The 23175-nt window shown below is 34.7% G+C and overlaps 1 protein-coding gene across 4 annotated transcripts in view; it reads left to right on the top strand.

Moving 5' to 3' along the window:
* Positions 1-21719, top strand: part of PRPF40A (pre-mRNA processing factor 40 homolog A) — a gene marked incomplete at its 5' end in the record, with an annotated part of 57024 nt that extends 35305 nt beyond the window's left edge. For 2 of the 4 annotated variants that reach the window (XM_082629958.1, XM_082629959.1), the window contains 18 exons: positions 1531-1555; positions 2216-2587; positions 4991-5099; positions 5812-5876; positions 6235-6399; positions 7670-7778; positions 8647-8797; positions 9782-9915; positions 14478-14592; positions 14749-14852; positions 14985-15101; positions 15423-15560; positions 15772-15867; positions 18131-18217; positions 18304-18400; positions 18484-18545; positions 19185-19316; positions 20684-21719. In XM_082629958.1, coding sequence (XP_082486084.1) covers positions 1531-1555; positions 2216-2587; positions 4991-5099; positions 5812-5876; positions 6235-6399; positions 7670-7778; positions 8647-8797; positions 9782-9915; positions 14478-14592; positions 14749-14852; positions 14985-15101; positions 15423-15560; positions 15772-15867; positions 18131-18217; positions 18304-18400; positions 18484-18545; positions 19185-19316; positions 20684-20776 — 2171 coding nt within the window. In that variant the 3' untranslated portion in view covers positions 20777-21719. The remainder of the gene's footprint in view (positions 1-1530; positions 1556-2215; positions 2588-4990; positions 5100-5811; positions 5877-6234; positions 6400-7669; positions 7779-8646; positions 8798-9781; positions 9916-14477; positions 14593-14748; positions 14853-14984; positions 15102-15422; positions 15561-15771; positions 15868-18130; positions 18218-18303; positions 18401-18483; positions 18546-19184; positions 19317-20683) is intronic. The other 2 variants (XM_082629960.1, XM_082629957.1) reach the window with 1 other exon arrangement.
* Positions 21720-23175: the final 1456 nt, after the last annotated feature.

Below are 23175 nucleotides of genomic sequence, written 5' to 3'. Positions count from 1 at the left end.
GTCACGAATGTTCACTAACCATAATTGGATAAATCTGCAGTGAGAAATCTCTAATTCAAAGAATTCCTTTCATTTAAGGGTTATATTATAAATGAGCTTGTAGCTTTCAACATTGTACTTTGACTTTCTTTTTTAAACAAAAAACATAATTAACCATTGGAAAATTGAACAAAGACATCATATACGATATTTCTAAAGACAGCCATGAGTGTTGGTGCACACATGGAATATGTGACTTAGCAGATAGCAGAGAATCTTGAACTCTTATCATTTTAAATTGTGTTAATATATTGTGAGACTACATTTAATGCTGATTTTATTTTAGCACAACATTGCAGAATAGCCTTTATGTTTATTATGGGAGAATGAAAGTAAATAGAATGCCATGCCTCACTTACAAAAGGAGAATTTTCCAACATCCTCCACTATTCAGAATATCCCTGAGAATCTAGAAATACTACCTAATATAAAACCTAGGGCTTAAAATAGCAGAGATTCACAGTAGGAATTGAGAATTTAGGTTCTTTTACTCTTCTAATAGAATCTGGTGTCATAAACTATTGGCTTAGAAGCAACAGATTATAGGAGAATGGGGCTAATAAAGTAGTCTGCAACGTGTAACGACTCCTGACAGGAAAGTGAGAGTAAAAATTTCTTAAAGGCACTGTGGTCTTACGTCTATTTACCTTTTCCCTGTGTCACCTCATTAGCTTGGATGGTCATTATCCGAAATATTTGTTAATTTGTAATGATAACCCCTTTAGTATGTTTTGTCAGTCATACTAAACAGATTTCCTTTAAAAGGGGATAAGTTTAAAAATATTTTCATAGAGTTAAGCTTATATTATCATTTACATGGAGCACCTCATTCCCTAATAATGCTGAATAAATGAGATATCTTTGTTACCCCTAAAGAAAAATTTACTTTAACTAGAATGAAAGCTGAAATATTGAGTGCAGATCTTTAAAGCTCAATTTATACTTCTATACTAGCATTGGCTAATAATAATATTGTAGATAGGTAGATTCTGAGTTCATTCATGTAAGAAATATCAAGCTCATTTCTGATATAACCCTATTACAAATAGTTGGCGTGCATAACTATCTATCTACCTGTCAATGCTAGTATATATGTGCTGGAATTTCATAACATACATTCGACCCCATTTTGAATTTAGTATCTTTAAAAAAAACAAAAAACAAGTAGTTTTATCCCTGGGGAAAATAACTATTTTATTCCAGAATTATGCTGATACTTTCAGGGAGTTTTTGCAGTAGCCAACAGCCTTTGAGAAAGTAGCATTGTGGGAAGAAGCTTTCCTAAAACTTGCTGTTATTTAAAGTTTGTTTTTATTCTTTAATTGCTGCCCTGGAATTTACAGAACCTTTGCTCTATAAATGTAGTGATTTTTTTTTTTAAGGGTGGTAGATCTTACTGTATAGAACTTTTATCTCCTTTTAAAGTCTGTTTTCATTGATTGTATTTAAAAGCTATGTAGTACATAACTGTTCTTTTTTTCTCTTTAATAGCAATGATCAAAGCTGAAGAAAGCAGGTAAGCAGTTTTGGACATCAGTACATATTTACAAATTTAGTATCTCCTATAACGTCCTTGTTTTAACTGTCTGTATAAATAGTATTTAACATGGTAGGCCTGATAGTTTGATGTCTTCAGAGGATTTGGGGTAGGGAAAGAGATGTTTACTCAAGATACACACTTGATGCTTTCCTAGACAGTTATTAGAACTTGGACAGCATCCTTAACAAAAACTGTTACAGAAAAGTCCAAAATCTGATTTGAATTAATTTGGGAACAGATGACATATTGTATCAGTATATCTCCCTTCCTTTGCTCAGGTTTTCCTTTTAATGGGTGAAATGAAATTAATGATATAGGTCAAATTTTATGGCATAATACAATCTGATAGGACATTTTGTAAATGAAAACAGTTATTGGACTTTTGGAAATGCAGATTGTTGCATGAGTGCCTATCATACATTATCACGAATGTTTGCTGAATTAAATCAAAGTAATTCAGTTTCATACTGTGGTTTTAATCTTTTTGAATGGCTTAATAGTTTGGCAGCACTGCCGTTTTTCCCTTATAGTAGTTTCTCTTATTCATTTGATTTTATGATAATTTAAAACTAACTTTATTTGGCTTTGTGATTATTCATAATGAACTGACTAGCTTTCTCTTTTTTAAATATATAGTAAACAAGAAGAGTGCACCGCATCAACAGCCCCAGTTCCTACAACAGAAATTCCAACCACAATGAGCACCATGGCTGCTGCAGAAGCAGCAGCTGCTGTTGTTGCAGCAGCTGCTGCAGCAGCTGCAGCTGCTGCTGCAGCCAATGCAAGTGCTTCCACCTCTGCTTCTAGTACTGTCGGTGGAACTGTTCCAGTTGTTCCTGAGCCTGAGGTTACTTCGATTGTTGCTACTGTTGTAGATAATGAAAATACAGTAACAATTTCGACTGAAGAACAAGCACAACTTACTAGTACCCCTGCTGTTCAGGATCAAAGCGTTGAAGTGTCTAGTAATACTGGAGAAGAAACATCTAAGCAGGAAACTGTAGCTGAGTAAGTTTAGTAACTTGTTTTCTGCAAATCAGTACCAGACTTCATTAATATAAGAAATTGCTGATTTAGTCAGTGGCCATTAGTGTTTAATAAAAGTTTTTTGAGAATCAAAACATAAGCCTTTAGATAATGGATAATTTTTGAGATTGAGTTTTGTGGGGTCATGCTTTCAAACTGCTGCAAAACTAATCCACACAAGTTTAGGAAGCAGAGCTGCTGATAGGGTAAGAGACAAATTTGAAGGGGTGCCAAAAACCTTAGTAATCAGAATGCAGTATTTTAAATCAAAGTCAATGCAAAAATCCCATGATTAATAAAATAAAATTTTAAGTAAAGACAGGATCAGAATTATTGATTTTCTTTCTATTTCATTCTGAAATATGGCTTACTACAGCACTGCAGGGAAGTTGCTGTAGTTCAGTATTGAACAAACAAGCAAAAATCAAGTAGAGAAAAATCAAGATAATACTTAACAGTGTACAGGAAAACTGTTAGTGAGGTTAAGTTGGTACAACTTTTTAATAAGGCCAATAGCTGTATCTCTAAGTTTACAGTTTGTATGTACCCTATGATCTAGTAATATTTCATATGGCTGTGCTTTTTATAGCTATAAAAAGTAACCTTGAGCTGTGCTTCTTGATTTTAAAGATATCCACATATATTTTAAAAAGTGTTAATCATGATGTCAAGATCCAAACATGATCACCCATCTTAATATTTAAGTATACTGTTTTCATCTTCCTACCCCCTTTTATAAACTTTTTTGATTATTTTTACTGTGTCTTTTTTTTTTTTTTTTTTTTTTTTTGCGGTATGCGGGCCTCTCACTGTTGTGGCCTCTCCCATTGCGGAGCACAGGCTCCAGACGCGCAGGCTCAGCGGCCATGGCGCATGGGCCTAGCTGCTCCGCGGCATGTGGGATCTTCCCGGACCGGGGCACGAACCCGTGTCCCCTGCATCGGCAGGCGGACTCTCAACGACTGCGCCCAGGGAAGCCCCTTTTTTGATTATTTTTAATGTTCATTTTCCAAAGTATGAAAATAGCTTTATAATTTTTTCTGATGTTTAGAAGTTTGAAAAGATATCTATATAGTATATTTGAATGCATAAAAGAGTGACAGTTAACATTTTAATTATATCCTTCCTTTTTCTGTGCATTTAAAAATATGTGCATATTTTAAATTTTAAAAATGTATCAGAGATGTCTACATCAGTAGAGATCCATACCCTATCATGTTGAATATTAATTATTATTTATATAATTAATATTCAACATGATATTATTTATATATACATTAATTTAAGTATTCTCCTACTGATAGACATTTAGCCCTTCTAGAATAATATTGTTTTACATCTTTTCATACCTATTGTATTTTTTCACAATAATTTGTTTTTCACATTTTTAACAAAGAACTGTTTTCTGCTTCCTTTTTTGTTTCCTTATTATAGTGCTTGAGTCAGTATAATAAACTTGATTTTAATTACTTTGAACGTAGATCATTTACAACTAGTAACTTTTGGCTGTGCTCTTTACAATATTTTTGATGATTTTAAATAAATATTCCAAAGTAAGGTTACTTGATTCAGAGGGTAAGAATTAATTGTATTTTTAATTAGTATGTATTCCAGAATATGCATTCAACTTAAAGGTGGGGGATGGGGTTTGTTTTTTGATTTGTCTTTTCCTGCATTCTCTTCTATAAAGGAAGAAATGTTAAGATTATACAACTTCTTCATAAAGATCCCTCAAACAAGTACAGTTGACAATTCTTGGGTAATTCTTTCTGTTTGAGATCAGTGTTAGGCAGACTTTTTCATAAACCTTCAAAGAGTAAATACTTTTGGTTTTGTTGGTGATACAGTCTGTCACAATGACTCAATTCTGCTGTGGTAGTACGCAGTCAGCCATAATCAGTATGCATACTCTTGAGCAGGGCCATGTTCCAGTAAAGCTGTATTTACAGAAATTGGCAGCAGGCTGGATTTGACCCATGGGTTGTAGTTTGCCAATCCCGATTTAGATTGATCTCTACATCTTTTTTATATTTTATGCACACTTGTCCAAATCCTATTATTAAGACACTAAAATGAGGACGCTGAATAAGTTTTATAAGCCATTTGGAAGTATTAACTTGTGGGCTAGTGAAACAAGTGCTGTAGTATAAATGTTTATTTTAGCCTTCGTACAAGGTCTTAATAACCGAATGTTCGAGGAAAAAACTATATAGTACTTTTATTTCTGTATGTTGCATTAAATGCGTCTCATGGAGACTTTATTCTAAACTTGTCAAATAAGTTTAATTTGTTTACCTCAACAGTAAACAAATAATAATAAAACATTATTTTCCTAAATGAAGCAAGTATTTAAATTGTAAATACAATGTATAAATTTCTCTCTAGTTTTACTCCCAAAAAGGAGGAGGAAGAAAGCCAACCAGCAAAAAAAACATATACTTGGAATACAAAGGAGGAAGCAAAGCAAGCATTTAAAGAATTGTTGAAGGAAAAGGTATTTATAATAGAGATTTTTATTATAAGTATCTAATAAATTATCCTTCAGTGCATATTGTACCTTGATGCTTTTATTAAAAATACTAATCTTATAAACGGCTGTGACTGAAAATGAACTAAAGTTGTCTTTTTTCTTTTTTTAACTTTGAGAAACTGACTTTCAACCAAAAAGAATGTGTAAGGTACTACACAGCACATTCCACCTCAGTATTTAATATAAGGTTTTTTATTCATAAAAATTGTTCTGTCTTCTAATCAGTAGTCTGAGGAAGAAGTATTCATGGTCTGTTTAAATTTCAGTTTTTCTTTTTTTTTTTTTTTTTTTTTGCGTTACGCGGGCCTCTCACTGCTGCGGCCTCTCCTGTTGCGGAGCACAGGCTCCGGACGCGCAGGCCCAGCGGCCATGGCTCACAGGCCCAGCCGCTCTGCGGCATGTGGGATCCTCCCGGACCAGGGCACAAACCCGTGTCCCCTGCATCGGCAGGCGGACTCTCAACCACTGTGCTACCAGGGAAGCCCTCAGTTTTTCTTTTTAGTCTATAGATACATTACACAGATTTGCTTGCTTCAATGAATTATTTTTTAGACCTTTTTTCAAACTCCTGCAAAGGGAAGTGGTTGATGTTTGCAGTGAGTATTATACTTTGTTCCCTATTGTATGACTTACTATATTTGTGTGAAATTTTAATTTTTCATTAAATGATTTTCAGCGGGTACCATCTAATGCTTCATGGGAGCAAGCTATGAAAATGATCATTAATGATCCACGATACAGGTAACAGTTTTATTTTTTTATTTACTTTCCACCTTGAGCAAACCAAGCCTAGAAAATTTAAATTATGTAAAATAATACAACTTTTCACTCCATGGTCTTCTGTTATTTTGGATACCAATAATTGAGTTGCTTTATGTCTGATAAGAACCAAAAAAGTTAAAAGGCTTGTCATATAGTCTGGGCACCCTGCTATAGATGTTAGAATTATTTTTAAAGTAGAAATTATTTTCTGTAATTATTTGCTGTCTTTAATAACTTACATTTTCTTAATTTGTGAATGAAATTTATTTTTTTTTCAAAGCACTAACACTTGATCATCTTACCTTCATTTACTCTTATATGATATTTTTCTATTTAGTGCTTTAGCAAAGTTGAGTGAAAAAAAGCAGGCCTTTAATGCTTATAAAGTCCAGACAGAGAAAGAAGAAAAAGAAGAAGCAAGATCCAAATACAAAGAGGCTAAGGAATCCTTTCAGCGTTTTCTTGAAAATCATGAAAAAATGACTTCCACAACTAGATACAAGTAAGATTTTTACTGATCATGGTATATGTTTACTGTACTGTTTCTGTGTCAGACTTTTTACCAAGTGCAGTAACTAATCCAGATGTTCATTAAAGCTAAATGATTGTGAATGTGACAGTTTTATAAGGTAAAAGATAAATCAGTAGTTAAATGTGGAATTTATAGACTTACTGAGTTGTTAATTAGGGACTACAATAAAAAAAGGGAGAAAGACTTTATTTCATAATGAAAATTTGACTCCTTTCTCCTTAATATAAGAATTCAAGGGGCTTCCCTGGTGGCGCAGTGCTTAAGAGTCCTCCTGCTGATGCAGGGGACACCGGTTCGTGCCCCGGTCCAGGAAGATCCCACATGCCGCGAAGCGGCTGGGCCCGTGAGCCATGGCCGCTGAGCCTGCGCAACTGGAGCCTGTGCTCCGCAACGGGAGAGGCCACAACAGTGAGAGGCCCTCGTACCGCAAAAAAAAAGAACTCAAGATGCAAGGCGGGGAGAGATATGGGAATATATGTTTATGTATAGCTGACTCACTTTGTTATACAGCAGAAACTAATACACCATTGTAAAGCAATTATACTCCAAAACAGATGTTAAAAAAAATTTTTTTTAAAGAATTCGGATTTTTTTGTATTTGTGGAATAGAAATAGGTTATTTTCATTATGTATATAGCATTTTTGAAAATTCACATTTATATAGCGTTCTTCTTTTTGGAGTGCTGTTATTTAAAATTGTGAGTAATTCATTATTACCATCTTTGCAATAAGCTGTTACGTTACGTTCATTTTCCCTGTATGTTTTATTTTCCTCACTTTTCCAGAAAAGCCTTAGTGAAGAACTCTTCCATTTCTTTCAATAGTCCTATTTTATCTGTTAACTAAATTTCTTACAGTTTATTGAAGGCTGTAATTTAGTTCCATGGGCAGTTTGGTAGTCTCTGTCGCTACCCTGAGAAATAGAGGTAGTCTTAACTACAAAACAGTGCTCAATTGGAATTATTTCTTCTATCTCTAAAGGAGAAATCAAGGCCTAAGCTGCTCTTTTTCTTAATTATCCAAAAGTTTTCTCTTTTTTTTTGAACCAGTGAAACTACATCTTGTTTATTTGAAACAAAATAAACAAAATTTATACAAAAGTTTTCTCTTATAATACGATCATGAATTTAAGAGTGGAAAAGAGGGTTCATTTGGGGGTGTTAAATTTAGAATAAAATTAAAATGGTTTAAAATTTTTATGGTGTAGTATAGAGTAACATTTAATCTTTTTAACAAACAGAAAAGCAGAGCAAATGTTTGGAGAGATGGAAGTCTGGAATGCAATATCAGAACGTGATCGTCTTGAAATCTATGAAGATGTTTTATTCTTTCTTTCAAAAAAAGAAAAGGTATTATTCACTCTTACTGGTGTTTATTGATAAAACAAGATTTTCTTCATCCTGTTTAGGAGTTACTTCATAACATCTTCATCTTTGTTGGTTTATTTAGTTTATATGGTGCAACAGATCTATTTATTAGAAGTTACATTTAAAAATAGATAGCTCCTATAATAATAAGTACTGATATGAACATAGTAGGTAGAGGTTTGTGCAGCTGATACTTAGATTGTCATTAATTGGCTGTCTTATGCCCACTTTGAAAAATACTTATTTTAACTTGTTGGTTTGAAAAAATACTCAGTGTTTTTGCTTATAAGGCATTTATTTATGATTATTTTACAAGAACAGCAGTAATGTGTAATTGCTACCATTAAAATGTATTTGTAGGATAGTGTTTTAAAACACTAAAATACTATCTTACAAATACATTTAGTTTTGCTCGTGTCTGTTTTATTATGCACTAAATTGTACGCTATCCAGTCTTCCAAGAGACTTACAGAAATGTAAGTATTATTGACAAAAATTTGAACATAGCTGAAAGTGGTTGGACACATTATCATTTAACTGTTATGTGATTTGTAACTTCCGTTTGGACAGTGTCTACAATGAACGCATAGTTGTGGGAGGAGAGATTTTGCGAGGGGGTGAGGGAGGTGGGATTCCAGCTTTAGAAGAGAGGTTAAAAAAAAAATTTGAAGGTAAGAGCCAAGCAGTTAGGCAAGAGCACTGGAAAGGTAAAGAGTGTTGATATTTAAAGTGAATGGGTAACATTTGAAATTTGGACATCAGTTAGAATGTGAAGAAACCTTCACTAATTGCAGTTTATATGTCATACTTCATTTGAAATTCAAAACATATATTCATATTTTTGATTTAGGAGCAAGCAAAGCAGTTGCGAAAGAGAAATTGGGAAGCCTTAAAAAACATACTTGACAACATGGCTAACGTGACATACTCTACTACTTGGTCTGAAGCCCAGCAGTATCTGATGGATAATCCAACTTTTGCAGAAGATGAAGAATTACAGAGTAAGAATGATGACTAAGTGGAAGGACCAGTTCTTTAAAAGTTGTCCAGCAGTGAAGAATGGTCACTTTTTTTATGCGATCACTAACTGAAGTTTACATAATTGTTTGTCCATCCCTGAAAAGCTGTTTTGTTTGTTTCCAAATAGGATATTTCTTTCTAATTGAGTTTTGTGGTTCAGGACAAAATATTTTCCCCAAAATCTGAAGTTAGCTTTATCAGGTATTCCTGAAATATGTTTATTACGTCAAGCCTGAAATTGTCCTTTGCCATTTATATGTGACTTAGTGGGAACCAAATTAATAACCACATTTTACTCATGCTGTCCTCTCAAGGTAATGACTTTAGAGATTTGCTTGCAAAAGGCAAAAAATGGATTAGCATTATTTTACAGGAAGCTTCCCCAAGTTCTGTCTTTTTCTGATCTACCTAGTTGCTTTTTAAATTACAGCTTTCTTGATTATCCTTCTGAATACCATACTTCAGTAAGTTTGAGGGAGGGCCTAGAATTCTGTACTTTGAAAAACTCCTTGGGTAATTCTGATATTGCTGACAAATTTATCACAACAGTTTTATTTTCGTTTTATAACTTGTGTCATATGTGTTGTCTCTGTTTCATCCTCGGATTCGGGGGCTATGATTTAATGAGGTCTTTTTGAAATTCTTCATATGGGAATTCCCTGGCGGTCCAGTGGTTAGGACTCCACACTTCCACTGCAGTGGGCACAACAGGTTTGATCCCTGGATCGGGGAACTGAGATCCCACAAGCTGCACACTGTGGCCCCCCAAAAAATAAATAAATTATAAATAAAAGAAAATAAATTTTCCTTGAACACTTCCTATTTAGATAATTAGAAGTCATATTTGAGTTTAAATATTTTGGTAAAACGAATTTGAACTTTGTAGGGAGTTAATACAAATAAGTAAATTGCTTTCTTTACTGATATTTGACGTTTTAATTTTTTTTAACTGAAAAATACTCTAGACATGGATAAAGAAGATGCATTAATTTGCTTTGAAGAACACATTCGGGCTTTAGAAAAGGAAGAAGAAGAAGAAAAACAGAAGAGTTTGCTTCGGGAAAGGAGACGACAGCGTAAAAACAGAGAATCTTTTCAGGTAATTTTAAAAGCTCTGTTTTCCAGCTTAATTGTATAATATGGTTAATGACCTGTAACAGTGACATAAACAATTTTGAGAATCTTGATCTCAGATCATTAACTTGGGCTTTTGCAGAGGATCCATACAAATTTAACTCTTAAGTTCTATAGTTAGTTATGAATCCACTTAAGGAGAGTAGCTATTTCAGGCTAGGGGAACATAGAAGGCTATAGCAGATTTGGTATTTAAAGTGAGCACTGATAGATAAGGTTTCACTTGGGAAAGAGGAATAGATATGAGGGGGGACTGAAAATAAAATACGTGTGATGAGTTATTAGTACTAATTGATTTTTAGGTTCTGGAGAATGGTTTTGAGGATGGGCCATAATTTTTAAACACTATACAGAGGAGCTAAAATTACATGTTCTTTATATAGGCCAGTGGCTTATTTTGACCTCCAAGTATCACTTTTAGTCTCTCAGTAATGGAGGCTATCACAGAGCAATGAATTTTTGCATTTTATATTTCACCAAATTTCCATTTCAATAATAATTATAATAGCAGTTAGCGTTGATTGCTTATTGCTATGCATTTAAAATTTATAACGTCTTAATTTTTATGATAGCCTTATTTTATGATAGTAGGTACTATTTTTGTTAGGTCCATTTATATAGGTAAGGAAATGGGCTTAGAGAGATGAAGTGACTTGCCCAAATTCAGCTACTGAGTAGTGGAGCCAGACTTTGAATCTATGCTGTGTTTTAATTTCTGGGCCTCTTTCATTAAACACTGTATTAGGGTAAGTGCTAAGTTACAGTGACTTAAATAAGAGGTTTTATTTCTTGAAAGAACAGTTGTTTGGGTTTTGGGTAGAGCACATTGTCACCTCCTAAGGCAGTGGTTCTCAAAACTTAGCATGCATCAGAATCACTTAGAGGGCTTTTAGAAAACTCCCCATGGTGCCAGAGATCACTAATCATCTTAAATGCCACAGCCAATAGCATTATTGCAGTCTTCATTCCATAAAAACATAACATTTACTACTCTCTGTGGTTTCCTCTTAGTGGTTTCCCAAAGGATCATTCGGAGTATTGTTAAAACCAGGGACTGTTGAGCCTCACCCCCAGAATTTGATTCAGTGGGTCGCTTTTAAGTTGTGAATATACGTTTTAAAGGAAGTATAGTAGCAGAGGAAAATTACTGAGCTGAATACCTGAAGCAAAACATGCTAATACCAGTTACATCAATAGTAATCAGAAACCATGCCAGACACATAAAAGCCATATTTTAGGCTTAGCAAAAGATGCCTGTGGCCTTTATATTAGGCTTTCTGATCCACGTTCTCCAGTTTCAGTATTGACATTGTACTTTCTCTTATATTTTCTGTGACCCAGATATCCTTATTTTTGTTATATTTTACCTTATAGTTCTTATTTTAAACCATTGCAAAAGCTTCATAAGAGACATTAAAGCTAAGTGGTTGCAGAAGAGTATTAATCAACCTCCTGAAAATCTGTTCTCCCCTTCCTAGGCACATGGCTCCTTAGTTAAAATCTAAGTTTTCTAGCCTCGTTTATAGCTACTTGTGGTAACGTGACTAAATTTTCAGCAACGGAATGTGAAGGAGATGAGTAGAACTACAGCATCATTTTTTAATTTTTTTTTTTTTTTTTTTTGGCTGCATTGGGTCTTTGTTGCTGTGTGCAGGCTTTCTCTAGTTGCGGCGAGCGGGGGCTACTCTTCGTTGCGGTGCACGGGCTTCTTATTGCGGTGGCTTCTCTTGTTGCGGAGCACGGGCTCTAAGCACGTGGGCTTCAGTAGTTGTGGCACATGGGCTCAGTAGTTGTGGCGCATGGGCTTAGTTGCTCCGTGGCATGTGGGGTCTTCCCGGACCAGGGCTTGAACCCGTGTCACCTGCATTGGTAGGCAGATTCTTAACCACTGGACCACCAGGGATGTCCCACATCATTGGTTTTTAAAAGAACTACCATTTCAGCTTCTTCCAAGCTGAAATGTGGTCATGGGGATAACATACCCTAATCATGCAGAGAAAGCTAATGGCCTCGGGCAGTTCTCTAAGTATGGGCCAGCGTATCACTGTCTCTTGGAAACTTATTAGAAAGGCAAACTCTCAGAACCCCACTGAGACCTAATGAATCAAATTGGGGCGGGGAGGGGGACTACTATCTGTTTTTACCATTTCTTCACATGATTCATTGAGATACCACCTAAGGTAATTTACCAAAAGTGGCAAATGTTGAGATTCTTTATGAATAAGACTGAAAGAATTATAGTTAGATGTAACATTTAAGGTCAGTGACTGTCGACATCTAGGGGAAGTTAAAGAGTTGCCAAATAGTTTAAAGGTAAATAGAGGCAAAATCAGACCGTTCTCTGATGTTTTGATAAGACAGTTCAAGAGCACTCTCAGGGTTAAGAGTGTGGCTTTTCTTTGATAAGAGAGAACCAGTCAAGAGGGAGAGAATGGGGCTTCCCTGGTGGCGCAGTGGTTGAGAGTCTGCCTGCCGATGCAGGGGACACGGGTTCGTGCCCCGGTCCGGGAAGATCCCACGTGCCGCGGAGCAGCTGGGCCCGTGAGCCACGGCCACTGAGCCTGCGCGTCTAGAGCCTGTGCTCCACAACGGGAGAGGCCACAACAGTGAGAGGCCCGCGTACCGCAAAGAAGGAGAGAATGAAGAAAGAATTGAAGGATAGGGGTATTCTGTTACTAAATAAAATCTTTGAAGGTTTATTCAAGCATATGTGAGTAGTTACATTATGAACCTTATATAAGGAGACTAAAAGAAGGAAGGAGATGAGGGAAAAGACATATTATTGAGTTGGCCTGAGGCAGTGAGTGGTGTTCAACTAGTGCTTTTGTTGATGGTCATGATTTGGGGAGAAGTTGCTACTAGCATCTAGTTGGGTAGAGACCAGAGGTATTGCTGAACGTCATTCAATGTACAGGACCACCCCCCGCCGAAACGAAACAAAACAAACCAAAAATTTTTCGAGCTCCAAGATGTCATTAGTGCCAACGTTGGGAGCCTTCTCCTCTAAGGGAAGGAGAAATAACCAGCCTCAGCCATCTTTGAAGCAACTTGGTTTCCATCTTCTCCTCCCCTTCCCAAGGTGGGGTTAGTAAATAAAAGAGAGAAAGAGCCATACAGTTTTAGCATAATGGTTTTCAAACCTGAATTCACATAAAACTTACCTGGTGGTTTTTAAGAAATAAATTACAAATATCTTTATTTTAATTCATATCTTCTTTAAAAAAAATCTCAGGTGGATTCAGTGTCAAAATTCTATGACTTTGTCAGCAACCTAGAAGTGAAACAAATACTAGCAAAGCAGGTATGATGAAGTAGATTTTAAGATCCTAGAGAGCATCATTGAAGATGGTTTCTAAGCTGTTTTAGGGACTCAAAAGGGAGTAGGTGAAGAACCTTGGTTATCACACAGCAGGGGTGGGTTGAGTTCCCATTTATGTTGAAGGGTAAGGACGAAAGGATAGAAATTAAGTTTGAGGAAAAAATTTTGGAAATAGAGACTGAACTGACATGCTTATTCCCATTTGGAGAGAAGGGGTATTATACATGTCTGGTGTCATTCAGGACAGCGCTACCCAATAAAAATTTGTATGCCACATACATGATTTTAATTTCTTACTAATTTAGTTTTAGTAACCTTTTATTGCACCCAATATATCTAAAATATTGTCTTTTGACATGCAACCAATATATTTTTTAAATTTATTTATTTTGGTAATAATGCTTCAAAATCATTGTGTTATATACTGCTGGCGTTGAACAGTGCAGGTATATAAGAATTTTAGGAGCAGAATTTGGCCCCTAATTTAGGGACATTTTTAGAATTAAAACTTCCTAAGGATTTCAGGAAGCAGGAAATGTGGAAATTGCTGAGTACTAAAGTCCCACTATGTTGCCCTGAAAGTTGGCAAATAGTAAAAAAAAAAAAGGGGGGATAAAGTGAGCATATAAAAATTTAAGTTATAACAGTAATATGGAAGAAAGGAAATAGGTTTTAAAATCAGACATGGGGGTTGAGTCCTAGTTCCCCACACTATATGTATGTTGCTTTAGTAAAATTGTGTATCTTCCTCTTAGAAAAGAAAATTAAATTTAAAAATCCTTCAGAACACATTAGGCGTTCCGTTTAAAAACAAAAAGTATATTTTGCAGTAAATGTGCATGCACATTCTTTAGCCTCATCATTTGAGATAACATCCAGTGTTTTGACTTTGTTTGTATATGTTATTTGCAAACTGGAAATGATGATCTTAAGGGACAGTAAACTGAAGCCTGGAAATGTAATGTAGCTTTTCAACCGTCCTTTTCTCTGAAGTCCAAAATAGTTTTTTGCCTAAAAGCTGATTTTACTTTCATCAAAGAGCAAAAATGCTTGCACCTAAACATATCTGTGATAACATTGGTAGAAGAGTTTTAAATATAGCTGTTTTTAACATGTATTTTCATTCATGTTATACCAATATTTCTAAAGTCCTTAAAGATGGCTTTTCAATATATAATGGGTTCATTGTTGTTGTCCCCTTCCCCCAGATATTTTTAGATGAACTGCATGAACATGGACAACTGCATTCTATGTCATCTTGGATGGAATTGTATCCAACAATTAGTTCCGACATTAGATTCACTAATATGCTTGGTCAGCCGGGTGAGATTCTTCTCTTTCCTAATTTGTAGTTATGATAGTTGGAATGGGCCAGAGGGAAAGATGGTTGTGTTGGGGCATGGGGGGTGCTTTCTTTTGTTTTATAAACAAAAAAGTAATTGCAGCTCTTTGATTAGAGCTAGCTTTTGACTTCTTTAGTTTTTTCATTAGGATCAACTGCACTTGACCTTTTCAAGTTTTATGTTGAGGATCTTAAAGCACGTTATCATGATGAGAAGAAGATAATAAAAGACATTCTAAAGGTAGATAGTATATACTTGGTATTATTAACTAATATACTTGCTGTTAACTGTTAATCCGTGCCATATATTTTAAAGTGATACTGTGTTCCTTTGATTAGTGTTATTAATATTAACAAGATTTCTGTTTTTTAGGATAAAGGATTTGTAGTTGAAGTAAATACTACTTTTGAAGACTTTGTGGCAATAATCAGTTCGACTAAAAGATCAACCACATTAGATGCAGGAAATATTAAGTTGGCTTTCAATAGTGTAAGTTATCATCTTTACTGTTATGAACAACTAGATTAGTAGTATAGTTTTTAATATATTTGGCCAAAAATACTTAAGTTGTATGTAAGCTACTGAAATAAGGGAATAGGAATAGTATTTTACAGAGTAGTGGACACTCTTCCAGGGTAAGGTAACAGAATATAATGTACTTAGATGATGGCTGATGGTAAGCTTCCTTTCCTAAAAATAATTGGCTCTCTAACTTACAGATGATAGGAGATGATATAATTATAATGAATTATTTCAGTTAACACAGATTATATTATACTATTATAACTGATTAAATATGTTTTTTCAAAGTTACTAGAAAAGGCAGAAGCCCGTGAACGCGAAAGAGAAAAAGAGGAGGCTCGGAAGATGAAACGAAAAGAATCTGCATTTAAGAGTATGTTGAAACAAGCTACTCCTCCAATAGAATTGGATGCTGTCTGGGAAGATGTATGTATACTTGTAAATTTTTTCCTTTACAACTGAAGATAAAAATTTTTAATTTCTTTATCATAGCCACAGAGATAACTAGAGGAAAGGAAATAAACACTTTGAGGGGGCTGGGCTGTCACAGTTTTCACTTGCTGCTATGATTCCTTTTAGTCATATTGGTATACTCTTCTCAGTATTCATATATTTATTCCATATCTGAATTTTTCAGATCCGGGAGAGATTTGTAAAAGAGCCAGCATTTGAGGATATAACTCTAGAGTCTGAAAGAAAACGAATATTTAAAGATTTTATGCATGTGCTTGAGGTAATTTTAGTTTTATCATAAGTGGCTGAAATATTACAAAATATATAAAAAAATTTTTAAAATTGAAGAACTTAGAATGATCAAAGTATGTTTCTTAAATTACACTTTTAAGTAATTTTATACAAATGTACTTACTACCTGGGATGATTAGGGAATGGTTTATTCTATAGAAACTGCTTTTAAGTGAAACAAACTAAGCTTGCATGGGAATTTAAAGATCTGTTTAGTGGACACTTTTCATATTTGTTACGTACTTACTTATACAGTGTTACAGAAATTCATCAATTTAGCAGTCAAATGGGGTGACTTAGTAAACCTAAAAAGAAATTAGAATCTTGTAAAACATAGAAAACAGCATTTTAAGCACATTTCAAATATTATACTACATTAGATGTGTTGGAAGCTCAGAGATGTTCTGAAAAATAATGGAATAATGGAATAAGGTAGTAAGTTTTTGTTAAAATAATAAGTAATGATAAAATTGCAAGTTATTCCACTAGCTGAATTGAGGGTATTTTGATGAAGATTTCAGATGGGCATTTGTAGATAGTAAATATGCTAAATTGACCAATAATTTTTGAATAGTATTATTTGCTGCCTATGTGGGCCAGGCACTGTTCTAATTGTTTTACAGATATTTCATATATGAGCTTAATCCTCATAACAACCCTATGAAGTTACAGGTGAGCAAACTGAGGCAAAGAGAAAAAGTAATTTGCATGGAAGGGATTCCAACATAGGCTTTTGATTCCAGGGCCAGTGCTTTTAACAAATATGCTGTGCTATCAGTTATAGACAAACCAGTACTTTACAGCAAGCCGACGTTAGCACATACTTAATATTATAGTGCTGTCCGTGGTCATTGAGCATAGCAGGTCACTTAATTGACTGTTGACTGTTGCATTGGATTTACTGTTCTTGATGAATATCATTGTTGACAACAGTTTGCTCTGTTAACATGTCCCACATGTACCATATATTGTTTCCCAGCTGCCTCTAGGTCTAGTGCTGTTGGCCTATAGATCTTTTCTACTCAAAGTGTGTTTCAGACCAGCAGCATCTGTATTACCTGGAAACTTGTTAGAAATATAGAACCTCAGGCCCCATCAGCAGAAATCCTGTATCAGAATTACCATTTTAACAAGATTCTCGAGCACTAGAATGTACATTTAATTTTGAGAAGCTCTGCTCCAGATAGTGTCTTAACATTTTCCCCCAATTCAGGAATCTCCACCAAGATTATTTTATGATCTGTGCTGGGGGGTATTAGTGGTGAGGTTATAAATGGAGCAAAATGATGGCAGCATAGGGAAGAGCTGAACATATCAGAGTAGGATTTGGACCCCAATAATGTGGGCCTTGAAGTAGAAAAGGAAGAAGAGTTAACATTCAGTGACATAAAAAAAGAATGAGGACTGCCCTGGTGGTCCAATGGTTAAGGCTCTGCGCTTCCACTGCAGGGGGTGCCAGTTTGATCCTTGGTCAGGGAACAATCAGTCAATTGAGACAGACAGACAGACAGAGAAGAGAGTGTGTCCCTGAACCAGATGTTCTGTTTCCACTTAACTTGTAAACTGAAGCAGAATTTATTTTCAAAGGCTTATATATGTTTGGGGGCAAGGAGATTTTACTGCAGCATTTTTCCTTCCCTACTAGCCTGATAATTATTTTAGTGAAAGAGTTAAAATCCACAGAGACAACATTTCCTTTTCTGATTTCATGTGTAGATTTCCTTTGGATATCTTAAGCTTGACTAGGAAGGGAATGCTCCTTGGGTGAAAAGAGCTGATTTTGCATTTAATTTCTGAGACCAACCTCCTTATGGATGATTCTGAGGTAGTTCTTTATTTCAGTGCTGAGCCACGTTCATCAGAAAAGCCATGTATGAATATAATTATGTTTTTTTACTTTTGAAAGTAGTGTAACTGTTCCGCAGATTATACCTTTATGGAGGGTATCAATTGTCCCTACTGTACCCACACCATTCTCATTGCTAAAAAAAAGTATTTTATTAATACTTTTAAACGTTGTGTTTAGATGTCCAAATGAATGGGTACAGGATAGTTAAAATGTTCTCTTCTGTTCCTTGTTAAGTGGTTGATAGTAACTCTTTGCACCATTTCAAGGGGGGCAGTACATCCTAAATATGCAAAATGAATGCAGTTTTGCTCTAAGAACCTATTTGTAAAGCTTTTTAAAATTCTCCATGATCTACTGTCTATAAAGTGTGAACTTCTGAAATTTTTTTCTTTTGCCCCTGTAGCATGAATGTCAACATCATCATTCAAAGAATAAGAAACACTCTAAGAAATCTAAAAAACATCACAGGAAACGCTCCCGCTCTCGATCAGTAAGGAAGTTTATTAAAAATGGCACCATAAGTTTATTGAAATATTTGTTAGCAGCATTATGAATGAAATTATTTGTATTGTGTAGGGATCAGATTCAGATGATGATGACAGCCATTCAAAGAAAAAAAGACAGCGATCAGAGTCTCGTTCTGCTTCAGAACATTCTTCTAGTGCTGAATCTGGTAAACATATCTTTTAACTTGATTAAAATCATTGACACTTGGATGTCCTCAAATTATGACACTTTTCTTTTTGTGCTGCTTAGAGAGAAGTTACAAGAAATCAAAAAAACATAAGAAGAAGAGCAAGAAGAGAAGACATAAATCTGTAAGCAAACTCTTAATTTTTACACTGTACCTAGGCTTTTGCCCTTCACTTTCTCAGTGGCAGTAGAAATTTCTGTCTAGTCCAATGCAGTCAACAGAGTTTAGGTGTGTACCTAAACTCAAGAGTTTCATAGTTGTTCACCTTAATCTTTCATTAAAATCTTTCAGTGAACTTTGAAAAAAAATAACACAGTGTTAAGACTCCCACTCTGGTTATTTATAGTAATCTTAGAGAAAGACCACCCAAGGGTGTGTGTTTGTATATATATATTGAGCTGTTGTTGAGAACCACAAGTTTAAATGTTTAAAGTTTTTCCTCTACCCTCAGCTCTTAAATCTTAGGTACACATCAAGATACACCTAATCGTAGTGATGAAGGCACACTTAATTTAGTGATGCTCTTTTAGTGGTATTTTACCCTATCAGAATGTCATCTTTCCCATAGGAAAGACCAACTTCATCTCATGAATCTTGAGAATGTTTTAAATTCCTTGAGGTTATCGATTCAGATTCCACCACTCTAGGAACACATACATACTCTGTTATATGTGGGTGTTCTTAAATATTACCTATATAGGGACTTTTTTCTAATGGAATGGTTTCTTTATCAAAATGCTGACATTGTTTTTTATTTACACAGGACTCTCCAGAGTCAGATGCTGAACGGGAGAAGGATAAAAAAGAAAAAGACCGGGAAAGCGAAAAAGACAGAACTAGACAAAGATCAGAGTCAAAACACAAATCACCTAAGAAAAAGACTGGAAAGGATTCTGTAAGTATTTAGAATTCTTTCATCTCTGCATTTTCAAAGTACAAAAATGTCAGCTACTTTTCACACACAGTTTTCTAACGTATGTGATCATGAATGACCCGATTTAAGCATCCTAAATTTTATATTCCTTAAAAAAATAACATGGCATTCTCTAATAGTTGTTTAACCCACTAAGAAAGGATATATTCTTTTGCTTTGTACATTCTCACAAAGAAATACCAATGAACACTGTCTACCTAATTTAAGAATATAAACTTTAAGAGATTCAAATCAGGTTTTCCCTCCACCATGTCCACAGTTGTCATTGTTACTAAATCCAGTTTCAAAAGGTAGCTTTCCAGCAGCTTTTAATCATTGGGAGGGAAGAGGTGAGGGCAAGTAGATAGGAGGACACTATAAGCCAAATCTAATGTTTTATTATCAAATTACATAATTCGTCTTCAGTTTCCCCTGTGTGTTTGTGTATGTTATGCCAGAGCACAGTAACACAAGTCTTCTTGACCTTGCCGTTCATTCCACAGATGTTGTGGGCTTACCAAGTATAATGCCTCTGAGTTACCAATTGAGAGTTTAAATTGTGTAGATAAGCCCTGGTCTCCCTCTGGATATTCTCATTCAGTGGGAATAGGGTGGAGGGGTTTTTTTGTTCTTGTTTTGTTTTTAAAGCTGCACTGGTGAGTCTGATGCACATCCTTGGTAAGGAATGATGATTTCCTCTATACTTACTTAGCAACTTAATAGTTTCTTCTTCACAGTAGGTTAAATGAAATCCCTGAAGGGGGAAGGAAGATAGGTGAAAAATCTACTTTTGAAAAGTTGCTTCTCACAGTTGTTTTGGTTTTTTTGTTTGTTTATTTTAAATTTTTTCCAGCCTAACTAGTGTCCTCATAAATCTGGAATGTTTGTTTATCTGGGCACAATAGTATGCATAAAGCTTAATACTTTTCTGTAATATAAAACACTTATAGGACAACCTAGAATCGGAAAAATTAGCAAGGAGTATAATACTTAGGAAATGAACACCCAGCTTCCATTAAATGGAAACAAGATGTTTCATATTCAGTTGTATAAGAGGAAGAAAAACTGGTACGTACTATTCCCCCGATCTACATATTAATGTAAACTGAAAGTAAACACCATATAAAAGTCTCATTCTAAGTTAAGTGTCTCCCATAATGTAACCAAGGAGTACTTAGTTAACAACCCACTGGGAGGCTTTTAGGAAAGAGATGAGTCTTCATACCCTATGATGCATTTGTTTTTGTGGAAGAGAATCCATATAGATGTGGATTCTTTTTTCAAAGGTTCATTACTACTTAACCTTTTGAGTCCTGACACAAATATAATTGTATTCGTTGTCTTTTCAGGGTAATTGGGATACTTCTGGCAGTGAACTGAGTGAAGGGGAATTGGAAAAGCGTAGAAGGACCCTTTTGGAGCAACTGGATGATGATCAATAAATTATACCAAATATGTTTACAGTATGATTTAAAGTCTAATTCAGACCAGGGATTCTATTTTAAGTTCAATTGAAATAACACTGGGTTTTAATTATATCACAGAAAAAAAAGTGCATTTAAGTATTGTTATTGTGGACTTTATAAAAAGCAAAGGAAATTGAAAATAACTTTTGATTCTGTATCAAGAATCATATTTTCATACAGTCATAACTGTCTTTCTGTGACCCTTTCATAGGGCACTGCAGAATGGATTAAAGGTGGCAATTTACTGATAACTGCAGGTGTCTCTACTTTGTTCTAAAGTCTAAGTCATGAGGTGATTTGATTTACTTTATAGAAGTTGGATTTTGAACATATAATGAAAATTTTTTGATATCTAGTAGTACAAAAAAAGCACCAGCAACTGATAAAACTGCTTTTTTGTGCACTATCCAACTGGTTGAAGCCGATATGATCTTTTAAGGTGAACTCAGACATAGGTGTTCTTAGTGGAAACCTGGTAGACCCTTAACTATAGTGGTGCTATCGAGCACTACTATAATAAAGCCACCATTATTTTTTATGAAACATCTAAATACATTTTAAAAAGGCTATTGTGAGGGCATTATTTTGAGGTGATGTTTAAAAAGTTAACATCAAATCAAATTGTAAATTAGCTTAAATATATTGCCTTAAGGACCTACTAAAGAATGTGCCACCAAACTTTAAGTGATGGTTGCAATATCCTTGTCTAAAACAAATCAATGTTGACTTAAACGATTTCTTTAACAGTTGTCTTTTTTTTTTTTTTTAAATCCGATCTTTCTCTTGCTTTTTTTCATTGAGGAAGTCTTTTACCTTCCCTCCTCACTGAGAAGTACTGACTTCGTGGTACACATTCTAAAGCATTTCTGATTTGAATATTTTTGTACATTTTTATCGATTATTAAATCTTCTCTTCTAGTGTGTACTAGTATTTATTTCTACTTAAACTGCTCAGCTCTAAAAAACTGTATGATCCTTTAAGGGTTAAGATACTAAAATCCCTGAAATTTTGCTTTAGCTAACCCACATAGCTAAGTTACTTTCCTTTTTTTTAATATTTAAGAATATTATAAATCAGTGCATTTGAGACCCCTGTATTTGTTTTTGATCTATGAATTTCCTACAGAATACTCTAAGAAAGGCAATGGTTTGAAGTTTAGAATACTCTTTACATGCTAACTTTTGAAGGTTGGTAATGTAATTTATACTATTTTCCTTCAGTGCAGGAGATTTTTTTAAGTAAATAAGTAAATTATAGCACATAGTCTTTGGTATTATCTTAGGTATTTTTTTATTTTGGACACTTTGGGCAATCCTGTTTCAGGTTGGGATTCAGAAGAACAAAAAGTTTATTTTATTTTTCCTTCACCATCCTAATTTGAAAGTGGGACTGACCAGGATGACTCTTTTTCCATCCCTGCCCCCTTTGTTTCAATTAAATCTAGCATCCACTATTGAAAGGCTCAAGGCAGGTTGGTGGGGGGGCGGGGAGGGGGGTCCTGAACTTTTCTCGCTGCCAAGTCATTTTTCTGCTGTGAAATATGACATGACTTTGTAGAAAGTGAAAATGACTATCTTTAGAAAATGTGAAGTAACCAATTGCTTGCTTGAGGTTAGTCTCCTATTGTATATTAGAACCAAAACATATAACAGCTTTGGCAACAGGGAAGTTGCCTAGACTTAATTTTCAGAGGTCCCTTCGTAATGATAATATTGCTAATCATGTCAGACACTTGACATGGAAGTCAGAGTAAAATCTGCATATGATATTGGCAGAAATACTAGTGATGTTTCACAAGAGAATGTAGAATCTGTAAAACTTTTAATTACTTACATGAATGATGATTTTTTTAAGTACAACTTTAAAGTTTTGATTTTTCTATTTAAATAAAAAGCTATTGATGTGGTTTAGCATGTCCTCAAATTAGATTTCTTATTTCTTATAGAGATACTGTCTTATCACAACCTCAAATCCCTACAAGACAATACAAATTCAAGTTTCCTTATAGTTAATCCATGAAAACTATTTGACCTAAAAGCGAAACTGATACACAAATTGTAATGCAAAATACAACATCCTTGTTATAAAACATGTAATTTGAAGTGACTATAATCCTTTAGTGATCCCATCAAATGATACTTAGTTGCCAGAAAGATACTATGGCCTGAAGGTACAGGCAATGGGAAGATTTTTTTAAAACAGAGTTGTGTGTGAATATTTTTAATCCATTTGATTAGGTTTCTAAATCTTCAGTCTGGTAAGAGTTGAAATGTCTTGGAATATTGGTTAGAGTTGAACAGATATGTTCAAAATGTGTTCAAACAGGAAAGTGTTGTTTATATTCAGATAAGGGGAATTTCTGCTTTTCAGTTAA

Source organism: Mesoplodon mirus (genome assembly GCF_964341445.2).
Source record: "Mesoplodon mirus genome assembly, chromosome: 8".
Lineage (NCBI taxonomy): Eukaryota > Metazoa > Chordata > Mammalia > Artiodactyla > Ziphiidae > Mesoplodon > Mesoplodon mirus.
Note: the sequence above shows the minus strand (reverse complement) of the source record. Positions and strands in the feature narration are given on the sequence as shown.